The 17073-nt window shown below is 35.5% G+C and overlaps 1 protein-coding gene across 13 annotated transcripts in view; it reads left to right on the top strand.

The window, feature by feature from the left end:
- didum (dilute class unconventional myosin) overlaps window positions 1-17073 on the top strand; it is a 323000-nt gene that overhangs the window by 230337 nt on the left and 75590 nt on the right. For all 13 annotated transcript variants that reach the window (XM_067098124.1, XM_067098121.1, XM_067098117.1 and 10 more), the window contains one exon: window positions 12887-13076. In XM_067098124.1, the coding sequence (XP_066954225.1) occupies window positions 12887-13076 (190 nt within the window). The remainder of the gene's footprint in view (window positions 1-12886; window positions 13077-17073) is intronic.

The raw sequence follows: 17073 nt of genomic DNA on the forward strand, positions 1-17073 counted from the left end.
GGTTATTACGATATCTACTGGTTATTTAATATTTTAAGAGTAATGGCTAACAAGTGTGAAATATCCCTAATAAGTGTAAAGCAGTGCTTGAGCCATTCATCTCGGCATCTGTCATCCGGTGCATCACTGGTGATCGAATCGGGATGTGTACCCAGGATCCAGAGAAGATACTGTGTGTACCTGTGTAGATAATCGGCGATAATTGAGAGCGAATACAATAGCAGACAGTTTATAGCGGTTTGCGGTCATCGGTCAGTGGAACGCCATGGACAGTGGGCCAATCAAGGGTCCTTCATGGCCAGTGAAATTTTTATACGTGAAGGATTTGGTCCGTCTTTTTATCTGCCAGCAAATGTAACGATTTCTGCTGTTTGGTGTAATTTTCCTCATTTATAAAGACTCCAAGTTCATATCATTTTCCTTAGTTATGATGCTCCTTTGGATAACAAAAAAGTAGAAATTTATTTCGTTATATTAATATAATTATTCCGTTATGTGAAACAAGTTGAGAGAATGATAAACTTGTATAGAATAAAATTCCAGTATCTGAGAAGGAAACCAGAGCAGTTAGAGAAGTGAAGAAGTAATTACAAACAATTTGAAAGAAAACATTTATTTCGTGTATTTAAAGTGTAAGGAATTAAATGTTTTGGCTTTTGGGTAATTTCATGACAAGTAAATTTAATATTTTTATCACACAAAGTGTATACTGAAGTCTAAAATCAATGAGAGAGAGAGAGAGAGAGAGAGAGAGAGAGAGAGAGAGAGAGAGAGAGAGATGGACTAGTTTCTGTGTACTTTTCGGTTTGTTGACTTGTGGTTGAAAATGTTATATGTACACATAAGAAAGGTAATATAGATATAGTGACTTTTGCGACTGGATCTGTAAGGCGTGAACTTCAAGAGAACTTAAGGGAGAAATTAGGCTTCGCTTTGAGGTCAGTCTCTTCCTAAGAATAACGGACTGTCGTCTTCTGATGACTTAAATTGCTTTGGCGCCGGTTTGTCCTTTTCAATCGACCATCAGGCCGATTTTAACAATTTCCTTCTGAGAACGGCGTTATGGTTCCACTCGTCCAAATATGGAGAGATCACCGTGCTGCCAAATGATTTTGTCCTTATAAAAGTGTTAATTTCAAAGTCGAGTAATGATAACTAGCGAGTTCCTGTCACCCTATACTCGTATTATGACGGCAACTGTATGAAACATCATTACTGTGTCCGTCCCAGTGCCATCAGGGAAAATTGGAATTGACAAATTGGTATCAGTTAACTTGAACGGCAAAAGTATTAGAAATGAGTCCAGACGCTTTAAAAGGGAATTGTGCCTGAAAATTGTAAAGTAAATCTGATATAGGCGCATACAAAAAGACGATAACGAAACCTATGTTCCAATACCTTTCCCATTCATCTGTCAAGCGCTCGCTGGGTCGTCATCTGCTCACTTCTTCTTGTGCTTCAGAATGATGTAGTTTCTTCAGCAACGTATCGTCCTCCACAATTTCACGCGACAAAACCACTTTAAAGCACAGTGACCCATCTTTCCACTTAATGTGAACTTTTTGCCACTTCCACTTATCTCCCCACTTTCACCCTTTCGATCTTTCTTATTCCGCATACGTCACACAAACAACTCGCTTAACAACTTGAGATTTTTATTCTTCCATCCACTTAGCTTCCAACAAGGAGAATTTATTAAATGATCTACATTCTCTTATGTTCTTTCTCTCATTCTCTCCTCATCAGTTAAATTTCCTAACAGATACTGACATAGACAGCTGTCATTCTTCCATTAACCAAACCATATATATATATATATATATATATATATATATATATATATATATATATATATATATATATATATATATATATATATACATACACATATATTTACATATCTATAGTGTATACCTATATATGTATGTATGTATGCATTTATGTATGTATATATATGTATATAGTTACATACATACATACTGTACATACATACATACATACTTACAGTATTGTTGTCTCTTTAGTCATCCTGAATTGACAAGGCTAAACACGGCTGTGCAAGTTATTACATAATGCTTGGGAAAAAGTAAATGGTTGGTCGAACATGCAGAGCAGAAGCAGTGTCTTTTTCCCAACGCTTTTAATACTTTTTTTTCACAAGACTTGAGATTGCAAGTGGCAAGATCCAGTGAAGAAAGGTAAATCCTGCTTCTTGTATGGTAGATATCACCAGGTTTCAATATAAGATGGGCTTACACTTGCTGGATAACCCATAGCTTGTACTCTCTCTCTCTCTCTCTCTCTCTCTCTCTCTCTCTCTCTCTCTCTCTCTCTCTCTCTCTCTCTCTCTCTCTCTCTCCATGTTGTTTTTTGTTGGTTTATCAATGCAAAGAAATAGAAAGCAGTAGGGTAGACATGGAAACCGAACGAGAGCGAGAAAAGTTGCGGCAAACGATATCGAGTGCCAGATATGGAAGAATTGATCCACGAAAATTTCTTTTGAAAATAAACTTATTGACTAAGTGGACAGAATGGCTGTCTGGAGAGAAAAAGAAAAACAAGAAGTAGAGAGTAATCGAAGCTCTGACTATTATAGTAGGTCCCTGTTATACTACCTTTGTTGTACTTAATTTTCTCTTGAAGGACAACTCGACTCTCTCTCTCTCTCTCTCTCTCTCTCTCTCTCTCTCTCTCTCTCTCTCTCTCTCTCTCTCATATATCCAAGGCTTAGCCACCGTGTGATGCGAGGTCTTAGTGGAGAGTAAAAAAAGGAAAGAAAAGGAATAGGGCAAGTGGTTTTTGTTCAGTGATTTCATCCATCCTACATTTGTGGTTCTGCTTTTCTGTGTCAGTTTTTATTGACGTAATTGTCAGATGGGAGCACTATTGAAAGTGCATCAGAACGGAGTAGTGTCGTTTGCGAGAGTGAAACACGAAGGGACGCTAATTAAGATAAGTGTTTAATTATTGCTTCCGCTAAAGAAACAAAAAGGAAAGTTTGAAGTTCGTGATGACAGTATTCATGAATCGGAGAGAGCAAATATGATTATGTACACAGGCACTTTGACCTTTGCACAGATGAAAGACTTCTCTCATTGCTTTTATGTTTCCGATTCAGTATTCTCTCATCTTTCAAGAAGTCAGTTTTACGTTTAATTTTCATCACATTTACTGTTTTCACATAGTAATTTTCTTGCTTTCCGTTCTTCTGGTTTGGAAATCGGCATTGAGCCGACCACATACAAGCATGGGTTTTGCTGTGCGGACAGTGGATGCCATTAGTTTATTCTTATTCTTGTGGATATATGGAGTTTATTTCTTATTATTCACACTTGCACCGTGTTGAAATCATGGTTTTTAGTGCCTCCATGAAAACATTTTGCATGTACTGGATATACATAACTATAATTACTAATTTCATGTGAATCATTCAAATAAATTCTCTCTCTCTCTCTCTCTCTCTCTCTCTCTCTCTCTCTCTCTCTCTCTCTCTCTCTCTCTCTCTCTCTCTCTATATATATATATATATATATATATATATATATATATATATATATATATATATATATATATATATATATATATATATATATATATATATATATATAACACACTATACACACACACACACACAAAAGTAAGAATATCTTTCAATAATGCACTTCTTAAGGACGTCTTAAGGACGTGATTTTTTACATATTGTGCAGTAATGGGATGTATTTTTTCTTGACTGAAATATATAATTCTATTAACTTGTGTAAGAATCCTCTTAGATTTGTCACTGTCATGTTTATGCTCTTCGATTTGTCTCTGTTTATTCGAACTATTTGAAATTCGACAAAGATCTTTTACGTCATGGGTTCCTGATAATTATCTGGAAATATGTCAAGAAATAGCAAATTATAAACGTATTTTGCAATCGTAATAATTGATATTTTTGCGCACAGGAAGTCGAAAGAATCATATATCTATTCAGTGATCCGTAAAAGTATATAGTCTTTCATAAAAAGGTTGAGTTTGTATGCTCTTTGATTATTTCTTCCAAAGTTAATGGCTTGTTTGATTTCATTACAATTCTTCACACCAAATAACCTCTTTTTGTGTTAAAGGTGGTGGTTCTAGAGCAGTGGTTACCAACGTGGAGCGTACCAGGGGGTTAATTTGATTTTTAAGGGGGAAATTCGAGAACGTTTAAACCAAGTTAATGGCCTTTTAGGCTTCCTTCACGTGAATAAGAGTTCATGGAAAAAATGGTCATTGTAACTTCATCCTTCAGATGCTGGAACAAGGCTGATGTAAATGGTGGTTATAGAAATGCGGGAGCCAGAAGGTGGGAGAAAATTTCATAGTCAGGAGGTTGGGAGAACAAAGTAGGCAACGAGCCTGGTTACAAGGAGCACCGGTATCCAAAGAATATAGTGGAACGGGTTGTGTGGACCTTTGCTATTGGCATCGTCTTCCTTTAGTGAAAACCCTTTTGGTTCTCTACTCTGTTTTATAGATATGAACGTCACCCCCATGTTAAGAATAGTACTCCAATCTATAATGGGACCTGGAAGGTTAGGTCCTCTTTAAAAAATATATATAATAATAGAAAATGGGTTTTTTATTTGTTTAAATATTGTCGATTTATTTTTCATTAAGACATCTCCAAAAAGGAAGAACGACAAGACCGAAAGAAACGATAACAATAATAAACGAAGTTGGGGATAATATACTAAATATAGTTATGGTAAATTAATTCTAATTTATATTTGACAGTTACATCAAATTATTATTGAAGAATCCCACGTAAACTTAGTCAAAATTGTTGTTCTGTATTAACCAAGAATGTATAGAATTTGCCATGTCGTGACCGACCAGTGAGAAATGGCTGTTTACTCGAAAAAAGAGAGCGAGAGAATTGCGTGCTTGATGTTTCCCTCTGTATCAAAATCATTGACCAAGAAATTAGAGTTTGGATGTCTGAGACTTTCTCCGTAGGAAAGAATGCAGCAGCAGCAGCAGCAGCAGCATTGAGAATGTATAGAAACCTCTCGTTTAATGTCTCATGATTGAAGGGTTGGGTAAGACGTCATCTTAAGGTTTGTGTGTGCTGTGTGCGTTTTTATATAGGAAACTTTCATTCTTTTTTTTTTTTTTTTTTTTTTTCTTAAACTATTGTTATTGTAGTGGTTTTGATGATTAAAATAACCATTTGCTTCTTGTGCCGTGTACTGTGTTTTTATCAGTGTTACGGGGACAAATAAGAAATATATTTTAGACGCAAATCCGGCTGACTTTGACAGTTTAGTATAGACGATTTCTTTACTTGATAAATGATTAAACTGTCAACTTGACTTCCATTATGATTCGTAATGAGTGCTCGTTTCTTTTGGGGCAAGGCCACGTTATGTTCATGTTTAGCAAACTTCCAAAGAGAACGGGAAAATATGAAAAATAGTTGTGCACTAGGAAAGTAGCCATATTTAATGGATAGATTTTATATCACGGCATTGATGAAGGCTCAAGATATTCTGGAAGAGTAAATGCAGGCATTTAGCGCCACGGAAATATTGCGGTATTGTCTGTGGTAATGGAACGCGACCTTGTTGTGGGAAATTTTCAGAATGAAAGATTTAATTGTTGTTTTAAGAGTGGCATGAGGAACGATGTCTGGAAGAGTAGAACTCTCTCTCTTAAATTCTTCTTGATGTTTTAGAAAATATCAAGTCACGGCTGCTAATAATTGTACTGCTACTAGACGTATCCCCATTCATTCAAACTTATAGAAATTACGGCAGTGATGTGATCTGGGGAGCCTGTTATCCAGTCATTAAAAGCAGATGATGTACTTTCTGTGGTTACAGAGGAATTTCTCTCATTGTCTGTAAGTTATATGGCAAAAAGAAGTCATCTTTGAAGTAATCATGTTTTTTAGTGAACAAAGTTTAAAAGAACATGGCAAAAAAGGCTTACTATATGTAAATCAGAAATGTACAGCAGAGGTTGTAGTACATTATATTAATTTATGTATTTTTATAGCTTACACGAATGCCGAATTTGACCCTGTCTTACTTGGACCAAATTTGTAGTGTTTGGAAGTTTCAGTAACGATTGTTTGTTATTTTTTATGATGCCAGGGCGTCTACCCAAAGTTTAACGTTTGAACTCCAACATTTAACGTCGTAACTTTTGTGTCAATATGTAGAATGTACTTATTAATATCTTTCCATTGTCAGAATAGTCTCAATTTTTTTTTATTACATTGAATCATTTGTGTGACGTTTTAGGGTAGAAAAAACACCCTGAAGAAATTTTTAAGGTAGAATATAAATGCTTGAATTTAATTAATTCTGTGATCATATAACTCTCTTCAACTTACAGTTTTATGTTTGGAAAATTCTCCTAAAATTGATCTCATATAGAATTTTGGAATCTTTTATAGGAATATTCCATTCTTTTTTAAAGCTTCCTCTTTACCGAGAAAGCTGATACATTTCGTTACTGTTCTGAGACTTAGAGCGTATTATCAGATTAATTGTGAATTTAGATTTGTATTCTCCTTTGTACTTCTATTCTGATTAAGAAGTTTTTGTCGTGAAGGCCAACGGAGCTGGCCACTTTGGCTACGGAATGTACGCATCCAACACACCCTTTAAAAAAATGTTGATTGATAAGAAAATTGTGTATTAAAAAGACTAAGGTGGCCTTCTTTGGACCAGATTCTTGAAGATTAGAGAAATCAGGGAAAACGAAGGCAGGGAGAGACGGATTCCCAAGTGAGCGAGTAAAAGAAATTTTCACCAAACATGGAATGTGGAAAAGAAGGAAACGAAACCGTAAAGGGCCGCGGCTTCTCTCCCACAAGTCATCCCGGACTCCGCCTGTGTTGAATGTGATTTCTTTAGACGGGGGGACGGATAAGTTCGCTGGACACCGAGGAACTAGACAGATGGTGTGGGCATAAATCGAAATTCACTTAGCGTATACAGATCAGCTGTTCTTTAAAATTCCTGCCGTCGATTCCGTCGTTGTTTGGTTGTTGACGGATAATGCACAAGAACGGAAAAGCCTCCTGAGCGCATGCATTTGTTAATATTATTATTATTTTTTGTTGCCGATGTTCTTCATAATCTTCCGAAACTCAGCAGCTATTTCATGAAAGTATTTTTAAATATCATTGATGATACGAGTGTTTTAAACCATTAGGTGATTGGGGCAGTAGTCACTGCTTTGTTTTAATGGTGTCTAATAGTGTACGTTGGCACCGTTTAGTATTCTCCTGACCGTTTCTCTTCGTATAAAATTAGGGTAGTGAGCAGAGTACTGGTATTTTTTATACCTGATTGCATGGGGAACCACCTTTCACATCATATAAAACAACATATCCTCCTATTTTAAAGAAAATGGTTGCGGCCACAGTACTCTAGATATTTGCAATATAAAACCAGTCAGCAAACTGTTATATGGCTCGTGGGATATTAGAAATGCATTAGGGATATGGGGAGAGAGAGAGAGAGAGAGAGAGAGAGAGAGAGAGAGAGAGAGAGAGAGAGAGAGAGAGAGAGAGAATCCATTTGCCAAATGACATAGGTGTGGTTCTCTTTAGCCAGCAATTTCAATTTGTGATGGAAGCGTGTGGTTCCATCATTACCATCGGTCGTTTATATAAATTTAACGGTTATGTGGAAACAGGGTTATCCGTCTGCCTTTTATGTACGTAATACTTCAGACATCAGTGTGTTTTACGTTATAACATTACATTGAGAGGAGGAAGAAGTTGATGTGGCAGCGGAATATAAAATGTTTAGGTTGAAAAGAATGAGATTATTGGTCTGTATTGTGCGGATTTTCGTATGCAAAATATCCCGAGATACTCGCTTTGCTTTTCCTTAAAGTTGCCGATTGTAATGGGAGTCGGGACAGCAGTTCCAAACCTTTGTTGGTGTATAGATTTGACTTTAATCCTATTTTCTGGACTGCTAATATTTAACCTTTGGAAATGAGGACATTCACGGTACTCCTTTCTCTTAACCATTTCCACAAAATACGCATGAAAAAAATGACACGCTTAATAGCTGTGAAAGTTGTGAAGATTTACTTTATAATTACTTATACTGTATGGCATTCTTTTTACCGCTGGATGTACAATTCCGTGGGAAGTAGTTTCTAGTCCAGTTAAGGGGCTTTTGGCATGTTCCATAACAATATATATATATATATATATATATATATATATATATATATATATATATATATATATATATAAAGTTAAGTATACCTTAGTTTTACCAGACCACTGAGCTGATTAACAGCTCTCCTAGGGCTGGCCTGAAGAATTAGACTTATTTAACATGGCTAAGAACCAATTGGTTACTTAGTAACGGGACCTACAGCTTATTGTGGAATATATATATATATATATATATATATATATATATATATATATATATATATATATATATATATATATATATATATATATATATATATATATATATATATATAAATAGTATATATATATATTAAATAAAATGTGTACAGTTAATAAACTACATTGAACTAATATTAGATCTTTAACAAGAAAATACAGAGCATCATATTGTACTTGATGTATTAGAATTTGTATATATATATATATATATATATATATATATATATATATATATATATATATATATACACACATAAACACGTATATTATTGACATATAATATTGACGTGTAGACTTTTGAAGTAGATATTTTCGAGTTTGAGAAAAATGAAATATTGATATTTATTGGTATAATTACTCGGAACATATTCATGAGGGTTTCAAGCTATTCAAAGAGAGCATGATGTGTGCTTGTACACGTCAAACCTACAAATAATAATATTTAAATGTCGGTAGAAGATCGTTTATTGTCATTCAAGTATCGAGCCAACACCTCTGTTTTATCGTTAAACACATAAATAGCGTAAAAACCATTTGTACGTATAAAATGATGTAATGCTTTCGGCGAGCCACTTCTTGCTGCATACTTGTGTTAATAATTCCTGGTGGAGATAATATGTTGAGAATTATTCGCTTCATTGGAGAGTCTTAGAGTGTTGTCCTTCAAACAGAAATTCTTCTCAAGGAGTTGGATACAAAACTGTGTTATGTAGAATCGGCAACGCTGTAATGGCTGTTGGGTAAAAGCTGTGGATAGCGAACGTAAAGAGTGTAAAGAGACACTTAGAGTCGTATAATTGAAGATGGTCTGTTAACGTACAACTGAGCAAAATGATGTCGAATACGAGTGAAATGAGCACACGCGTTTTGAAATAAAGTAAACTTCATTGTCTTTCAGAAAGTGTGGACAGTTTTTAGTGTTGTTAAACAGATTATTGGAACTAGTGTTTTGTATTACGAAAAGCGCTTAACTCCGCCGGAAGAGTCTGCCGTTCTAACACCCAGTAAAAATTGTAGACTCTTTCTTAGTCTTTGTGTACCACGAACAGCGACGAAGGAAAATGGGCATGCTAACGAACGAATTCGGGGCACACAGGGTTTGTCTTTGGTGCCTTTTCATTCATTTTAAGATTAAATTTGGTGAGTTTTTTAATGTTTGTATTTATTTATCATTCTACGCACCATCGTTTGAAATTGACTGAAAATGGCCCAAGGGAAAATGAAGGGAAACAGGTCTGTTTACCTCAGCCAGGGAAAACGGACTGGAAGCGGTGTAGTTACAGTTTTGGATCTGACTGTGGGTCTTGTGCCGTTGAAAATTTGTTCGATTTTGACATGAATCCAGATTAGGTTCCAATATAGTTTTATTTGATTTCAGATAATATAGCCAGATAGTATATTTTACTGTTTTACTTTCTGGTTTCTCTTAAGTTTTATTTTAATGAACTGCGTTTATTTACATATGCAAAACAAAACTTCCCAAAATACAATGTGTGACACAAGCGGTAATCACCAAGCGTAAAAATATGAGTTCCTATAGCATGCCTAGACAGTAAATTATCAACATAACTTTCCGCACCCCACTGGTTATTCACGTAGCGAAAATAGGATAAAAACCCGAAGGCCACCATGCCATTCAAATGTATTTAGCGAAAAAGTAAGAAAATCTTTAGTGGTAGAATACACACAATACTTTGTTCAAATTTTTGTATTTGGTGTCCTACATTTGACTTAAGGAACCTTTTCATCAACAGGCGAAAAATCAAGCGTTATAGTATTTTAATGTGTATCTATAAATGATCATACAGATATTTCCATAATGCTCTACTTTTCCCCTTCTATATTTGATTTGTGTGTTGTATGTGGGTGTGGTTTTATGTAGTCTTTTTGTATTACTCTGAAATTTAAGAACAACAGTAGATAGATAACATATCAAGATATGCCGTGATAATTTATCCATAATTTTGCATCTGTGATATATATATATATATATATATATATATATATATATATATATATATATATATATATATATTTATATTTTTTTTGCTTATAAATTCGAGCAGTTCTTGTTTTGCAGCAATGAGTAAATGTACTGAAATGAGAAGTTATACTTATTACTATTATCGACTACAGTATTGGTGTTGGTTGAAATATTTGTCTCTTTTAACCTTAATAAATACATGTTCTTGTTTTCGAGTGGCATGTTCGTAAGTGTGGGGGTGAAGTTGGGGGGGAGGTGGTTTGGAAATTGACATGCTTACCAGTGTAGTGGTGAGTGGATACTGCTTATGTTGCAAACATTGATATATCATTTAAATTGAATGTAATTTCTTTTCCTTTATGGAAATATAGACCTTAGATATTTAATTTTTAATCAAAATGAATAGTGGTTCCTTGTTTGTTGGCGAAAGAAAGTTATGGAATTTGGAAATGTCTTTTGTAGTTTTATTAGTTTCCTTTGTATTTGTAAGGAATAATAGGAAGTAAGATCCATGAACAGATTTTTCATAACAGTTAGATAGTACAGCATAGTTATGGGAAATGTGGTGGCTGAGCTTTATTGAAATTGGGTAAATGTAGTTAGTTTTCTCATGGGAAAATGAGCTAAGAGGACTTTACATGTTTTCTTACAGTCTGTATACCGTGATTTTTTTTAACTTACTATACTGAAGTTTTTAGATATTTTTTCTTCTCGTTCTACATAATGTGACAATATTTTCTGTTTTTCTTCATTTTACTTTTATAGCTGATGTTCATGTAAAGCATAGAAATTTGGGAAATGGTACATTTTAATCAGTTTTAAGTTACATTTTATAGAGTTTAGTTAGAAGAATTACTTGGGTGTGTCTCAAAAAAATTTGCCCATTTAGTTTGAACACAAGAGGGAATGCTTGTGAGTTTCTGGACCATAATGAAAATGTAGGACAGTTGCCTTTTGTTTGTATATATTTTCATGTTTTTTGTCTCCAGTTTAATCCACATAAATGATGAACTGTTATGATTGTAAAGAAAAGCCAGTCATGTACTTAAAGTTGTTGTGAATGAAGTTGATGCATTAATTGGCATGAAGAACTTAATCATGTCTGCCATTAAGTGATGGGGCCTCCAGTGGCTGACTCAGAGAAGTGTAATTTTGATTATAGTGTGATGTGTACACCCTCACATTGAAATTTGAACTGCGTGGTCTCTTGTGGGTGGGCATGATGGTATGGGAGTCATGACTCTGCCACACAGCCCATTACCACGCCCACCCTCTGCCCTACAGCCTGCATTCATCAGGCGGGTGCTACCTGACATCATCACTGTGGTAAGGGCCAGCCATCAGACAGCGGCCGCACATGGTGCTCTACCCCCTCAGAGGTTCCTGCCCTCCCCTGCCCCACCGCCTTCTTCAGAAGGCACAAGTTCCTCTTGCACCACCCACATCCACAATGGCTCACATCCACATCATTGGGATCCATGGGAGATGGTCAGTTCACGGCTGGTGGGAGATGAGTCTGTTGGAGCCAGTGGAGGCATGAGGCTTGAGGAGGGGGACTCCCCCTCTCTCCTCCAGAGGGGTATGGATCCTGAGGAACACCAGGAGAAAAATGGCTTTTGTTGCACAATATCTAGCATGAAACTGGTCATACAACTGCAAACTTTGCTGAGAGGTACTTCAAACTTTTACCTGTGGGAATGGCTTTATGTAAGACTTGTAATAACTTCGTTAATTATGCTTAGTAGTGTGAATGGATAAGTTTGTAAATGGGCTAAGTCCTGCTCGTGTGTGTTAGTATTTTTCAGATTTTGATTGCCACTGTTCTTGTTGCATGGGAATGGGTTTCATATCTGTTGCATTTACTATGCAATATCTCTCTTGAAAGTTACCATATCTTAAAAGTACATTAAGTTTCTCTTAAAATGTGTTGCAGCTGAGGAGTTATAGTTTATAGATTAAGGTCAGTGTTCTTGAAATCAACTTAGTGCGTTGCCTAAAAATGAAAACATTTATGACAGTGGAATGTAGTATATCATAGTACAGTATAAGCAAGTGCAAAATTTTTATTAGGAAAGGAGGCTCTGACAGTAGTTAGGACTATTGTTGTAGGAGCCTGAGAGCATTTCATCACATGCTAAAATATTGATTTATATAGTCTTTTGTTCCTGGATCCAGGGAAAATTTCTGGCTTGGTTGTTGAGTAGTTTGAGACAGTGAATTCTTTAGGAGCTCATTTGATGGAATGTTGCTAATGAAATACTAGCATAACTTCTTAAAATCGACCATATTACTGTAGAGGATATTTCAGTGCAGTTTTCAATTGAGAAGTTTGGATTTTAAGAATTTTGAATATTAACTAATTGTAACTAATACAGATGTTTTAGTAATTTTGAGCACGAGTTGCCTTTTTCTCTGTTTCACCGTAATTTGTATTACCTTGCATGAACAATTGGTAGGTGTTGTTTTCACTTGAATTTTTATTTCAGAACAATTTGAAGCATTGCAAGATGAGCTTGAACGACGGCGAGAAGAGTGCATCCAGCTCAGGACTGTTCTTGCCAACCGTTCACATGATATCAGATCTCTCACTGAGAACTCTTATGGCAAAGATGTGGATATTGTTAATGAAGATGGGGAACTGGCAGTTGCGTATCAAACACAGAAACAAGTCAATAGGTAAGTTTTATTGAATTTTTATTTTGTTAGTTGATAGGAAAGAGGACTGTTTGGTAAATTGTATAAATTCAGTTTTCAACAAAATAATAATGTGTGTATACACAGTGCATATTCCTCTTTTGCATTCCTAGTAAGATAGAATAATACTGTATTCTGAATATCAGTATTGACAATATTGTATTAATATTGCCAGGTGGTTCTATGACCAGTGTATTTGATGACATGTAGTACAATTAAGTCATCTGCTTGTTTGTATACTTATTAGTGGTTGAAGTCAACTCCAGTATATCTGTTTTAGGTTTATTCAATCAAAGCATGATGTTTCATATATTAGAGTGTGCAATTCTGAAATAGTTACAGTACTTCCTTTGAATTGTGAATTCCCTTTAATCCATTTTATGTATATATTCAGCTTGGTTTTTATTTTGTGTTGTCCTGATCCCACCTGAATATTTTATGTACACCCCTTATTTATATTCTATGCCAAATTTGAAAATGATAAATTGAAGAAAATTTGTAGAGAACAGTAATAATTTTGTGTGCCAAGTGACCCTTGGCTCATGAAATTGGATACATGAAGATATTATATTAGTCAGTGGTTGGTACAGCAGCTTCTTGTCATCGAGGCTAAGCTTTGATTAAAGTAATTCTAAAGTTAATGTTGAGATTGATATTGTGATTTAAATGCTAGAAAAGTCTCAATATTTTTAAGACTTTTTTCAAATTATCTTTATCAAGTTTTTGCAGTCAATGTTTCTTTGCTTGTTTTATCTTTTAAGATTATCAGGTCCTTTTTTTAAAAATCATTTGGAAATAAGGATTTTCAAGTGATTTTTCATTTTATTTCAACCGTTCTAGTTAGCAGTGATAATGTATCCACACCAAGTGTAATGCAGTACGATACTTTAATAGCTATTACCCATGGATGCCATGATTATTGTTACTATAGCTTAGTGTGTGCAAGAACACTGAGTTACATTTTAAAACCTGTTATGGCTAACCTCAATGGTTTATCCATGTGAAAATTGGAGGAAGATGAAGAAGTTGGACAGGTAAGTGGGAAGGGACCAAAGAGAATAAAAGTAAAAGAGACAAAGCATTGCAGCTAAAGTTAAAGAGAGTGCAAAGAACCTGTAGTAATATCTACAGTGTTGCTACTCAAGGTGCACTGTATGTGCTACTCTCCCATAATTATATTCATGCTGTATGGCGTAGATTTAAAATAAGGATACACTCCAGTGCATTGAATATTTCCATTATTAAAATTTAGACTACCATAACCACACTGTAGATTTGTGATACAAAGTCACTTGCTAGTTTGTATATGATACATGTATCACGGAATTAAGTATATTCAATGTGGCAAGGATCACCCCTTTCATCAGACTAGGATGTAAATTATAAGGTGCTGTAACTGAAAAAACCTCATGTGTGGAAGCTTTGAAGTGAAATAATTTGACCAGAATAATCAAATGCTAAAAGTAAAACTAACACAACTATTACATTATTTCCTGACAAGTCATTAAAGATCATTAGCAAGAGCAACATTTATTATTGTATGCCTTGCAAATGGAATTCAGTTTTTAAAAATCAGGTTAATGAGAAAATATGCATGACAGAGCATCTATTGGGGTTTGTTTTTTGACACACAGGAAAGTACCAAGGGTGGTTTGAACTTCCTGTTTGGATTGTATGGATGGGGGGTCATTAAATTCTAGGTCAGCTCCAACATCTACTAGAGCATCTGTCTCTGTAGGGGATAAGTCTGGAGTGTGGGTTTTGCAATACCAACAGAATGTTGGCATATTTTCCTCTATAGGTGAAGCTGGAAGTGCTGGGTCTGCAAATACATCAGTTGCTACCTTCAAAAGAGAGGCCAGTTGTTGCTTTTCATTTTTTGCCATAGAAACATAACAGGGTGCACCACTGGAAGTCATCATTTAGGAGCACCACTAACACTTACATAGATAGAGGCTTCACATAGATAGAGGCTTCAGCAAGCTTGGGTAGTGTCTGGATGACTTGGAAAATATCCAGTAAATCTTAGAAAAGGCTTATAAGGCTGCCAGGTGGGATTAAAGGAAATGAAAAAAGCAATAAAGAAGCCAAAGCCATAACATCTGTGACCAGATAAAATGTAGCAGACTCCGTTAGTGATTATTTAAATCTCTAAAATTCATTGTTATTAATTAATGGAAGACTTTATAGAAGAATGAATCTTATGATACAATTAAAAGAAATGAAAGAAATTGTTGGAATGTAGCAGTCTTCATATTGAAAAGCCACACTGAAGGCATTTCATCTGTTAGAATTGGTTACACTGGTTTGACCCAGGGTTATTTGATTAAATAACTCATTACCCAGTATGTGTATGCAGAGATTGCAGTTAATATTTAACAGCTAAGCATGATTTATTCAAATGTCCAAATTGAAAAAATCAGCAAATGTTAACTTGTTGAAAATAATCAGTTAAAGAAATTGTCAAAATTTTATAATTGAATTGTATCTTTAAAAACAAACCTAAGCAAAATCTTTGAGTCAAGAATTTTAACTCATTGGTCCTTATATTACTGTCAGTGTGTAGTACCCAATAATAGTAATGATAATAATAATGATGTAAGAAAGACAAAGCAGCCCTGAAGAATGTCATAGGCATTCATGTAACTCCCACCGATGCAAACAACAAAGTGACCTTATGCCCTACTACTGTATAGGGATTTGAAGATTGCCCAGCACCTCATGAGGAACAGCAGTGTTCCAAGCATTGATCCCATGAAAAGGGAACTTTACTAAATAGCGTGCCCTGGGAATGTATGCTGCCATTTCTATGTCTGTATTACTTGCCTCTCCAAGGGGATTGTTGTCCAGCAGCAGGAAGGGGTGGTTTACCAGCACTACATGAAGAAACACAACACAACAGTGTTCTCGATGCCAGCAGATCAAAAGGAACACAAAGATCCTGGATGGTGACATCGACCATATCTGCCTCTGATGTCAGAAGGCCTTCTCCATCCTCCAATGGAATTTTTTCCTGAATGTAACCCAAGAGACCCTTCTCCCAACCACCCTCAGGAAAACAGCAGGGCACACCCCCAAGATAACTCTACAGCTGCCAGCTACTTTGAACAGTGCACCCTATGGGCATGACTCCTTGGACCTGGCACCAGCCAATAGGAAGAGCTCCCGGGTCTCGACAGCCTACCAAAAGACTCCTGAAAACTCTGTAAGCCAACTTGTGGGTATAAATATGACATGGTTGTACCCCTGGCTTCATTCACCATGTTGTAAATGGTAGAAAGAACTACCTAAATGTTAAGGACTGAATGAACTTTGGACAGCTGTTATATAATGTACCTGCTGTTACAAAGAAACATTCAGGAGATTGAGAAAATTATAATAATAATAATTATAATTATATGATAATAAAATAATAATAAGGAGACCTTCTCTAAGGGCAGTAGCATTGGAAATTATAAGTTAAATAGAGTTTTTAATGGAGTTGACATATAAAGATTTCTGCCTCAACCATCAGCAAACTGGTTTTTGTCTTTCATACTGATTTTTAATGGAGTTGAAGAGACTTGTCTCATACTCTAGAAGGAAGTTTCTCAGTGGGTTGCTAAACCTCCAAGTTGGAATCCCTTCCTGGTCCTGAAGAGCTTGATCAAGCCTCCATATGAATTTCATCAAGAGACATCATTGCTGGATCTAAACTTTATAGTCTTTCTAATGATGTTTTCATCTTGGAGATAGGTCAGTGAAATTCATGCAAACTAGAGGTTGGACATTTGTGTGGTTAATGTCTACACCTGATATAGCAAAAACCTAAATGCAAAGTAGCTTTTGTCAGTCCTCTACAGTATACCCTTCACCATCCCTTCCCTTACTACTTCTGAGTAACAAGAAAGATCTTGTAGTTCATCCAGTGATGGCTGTCCACTGTTACATCCATGAGGGTGGTTCTCTCCACACAAGACAGTGCAAGCAGCCGGTTATA

This window comes from Macrobrachium rosenbergii, chromosome 54, assembly GCF_040412425.1.
Source record: "Macrobrachium rosenbergii isolate ZJJX-2024 chromosome 54, ASM4041242v1, whole genome shotgun sequence".
NCBI classification, from domain to species: domain Eukaryota; kingdom Metazoa; phylum Arthropoda; class Malacostraca; order Decapoda; family Palaemonidae; genus Macrobrachium; species Macrobrachium rosenbergii.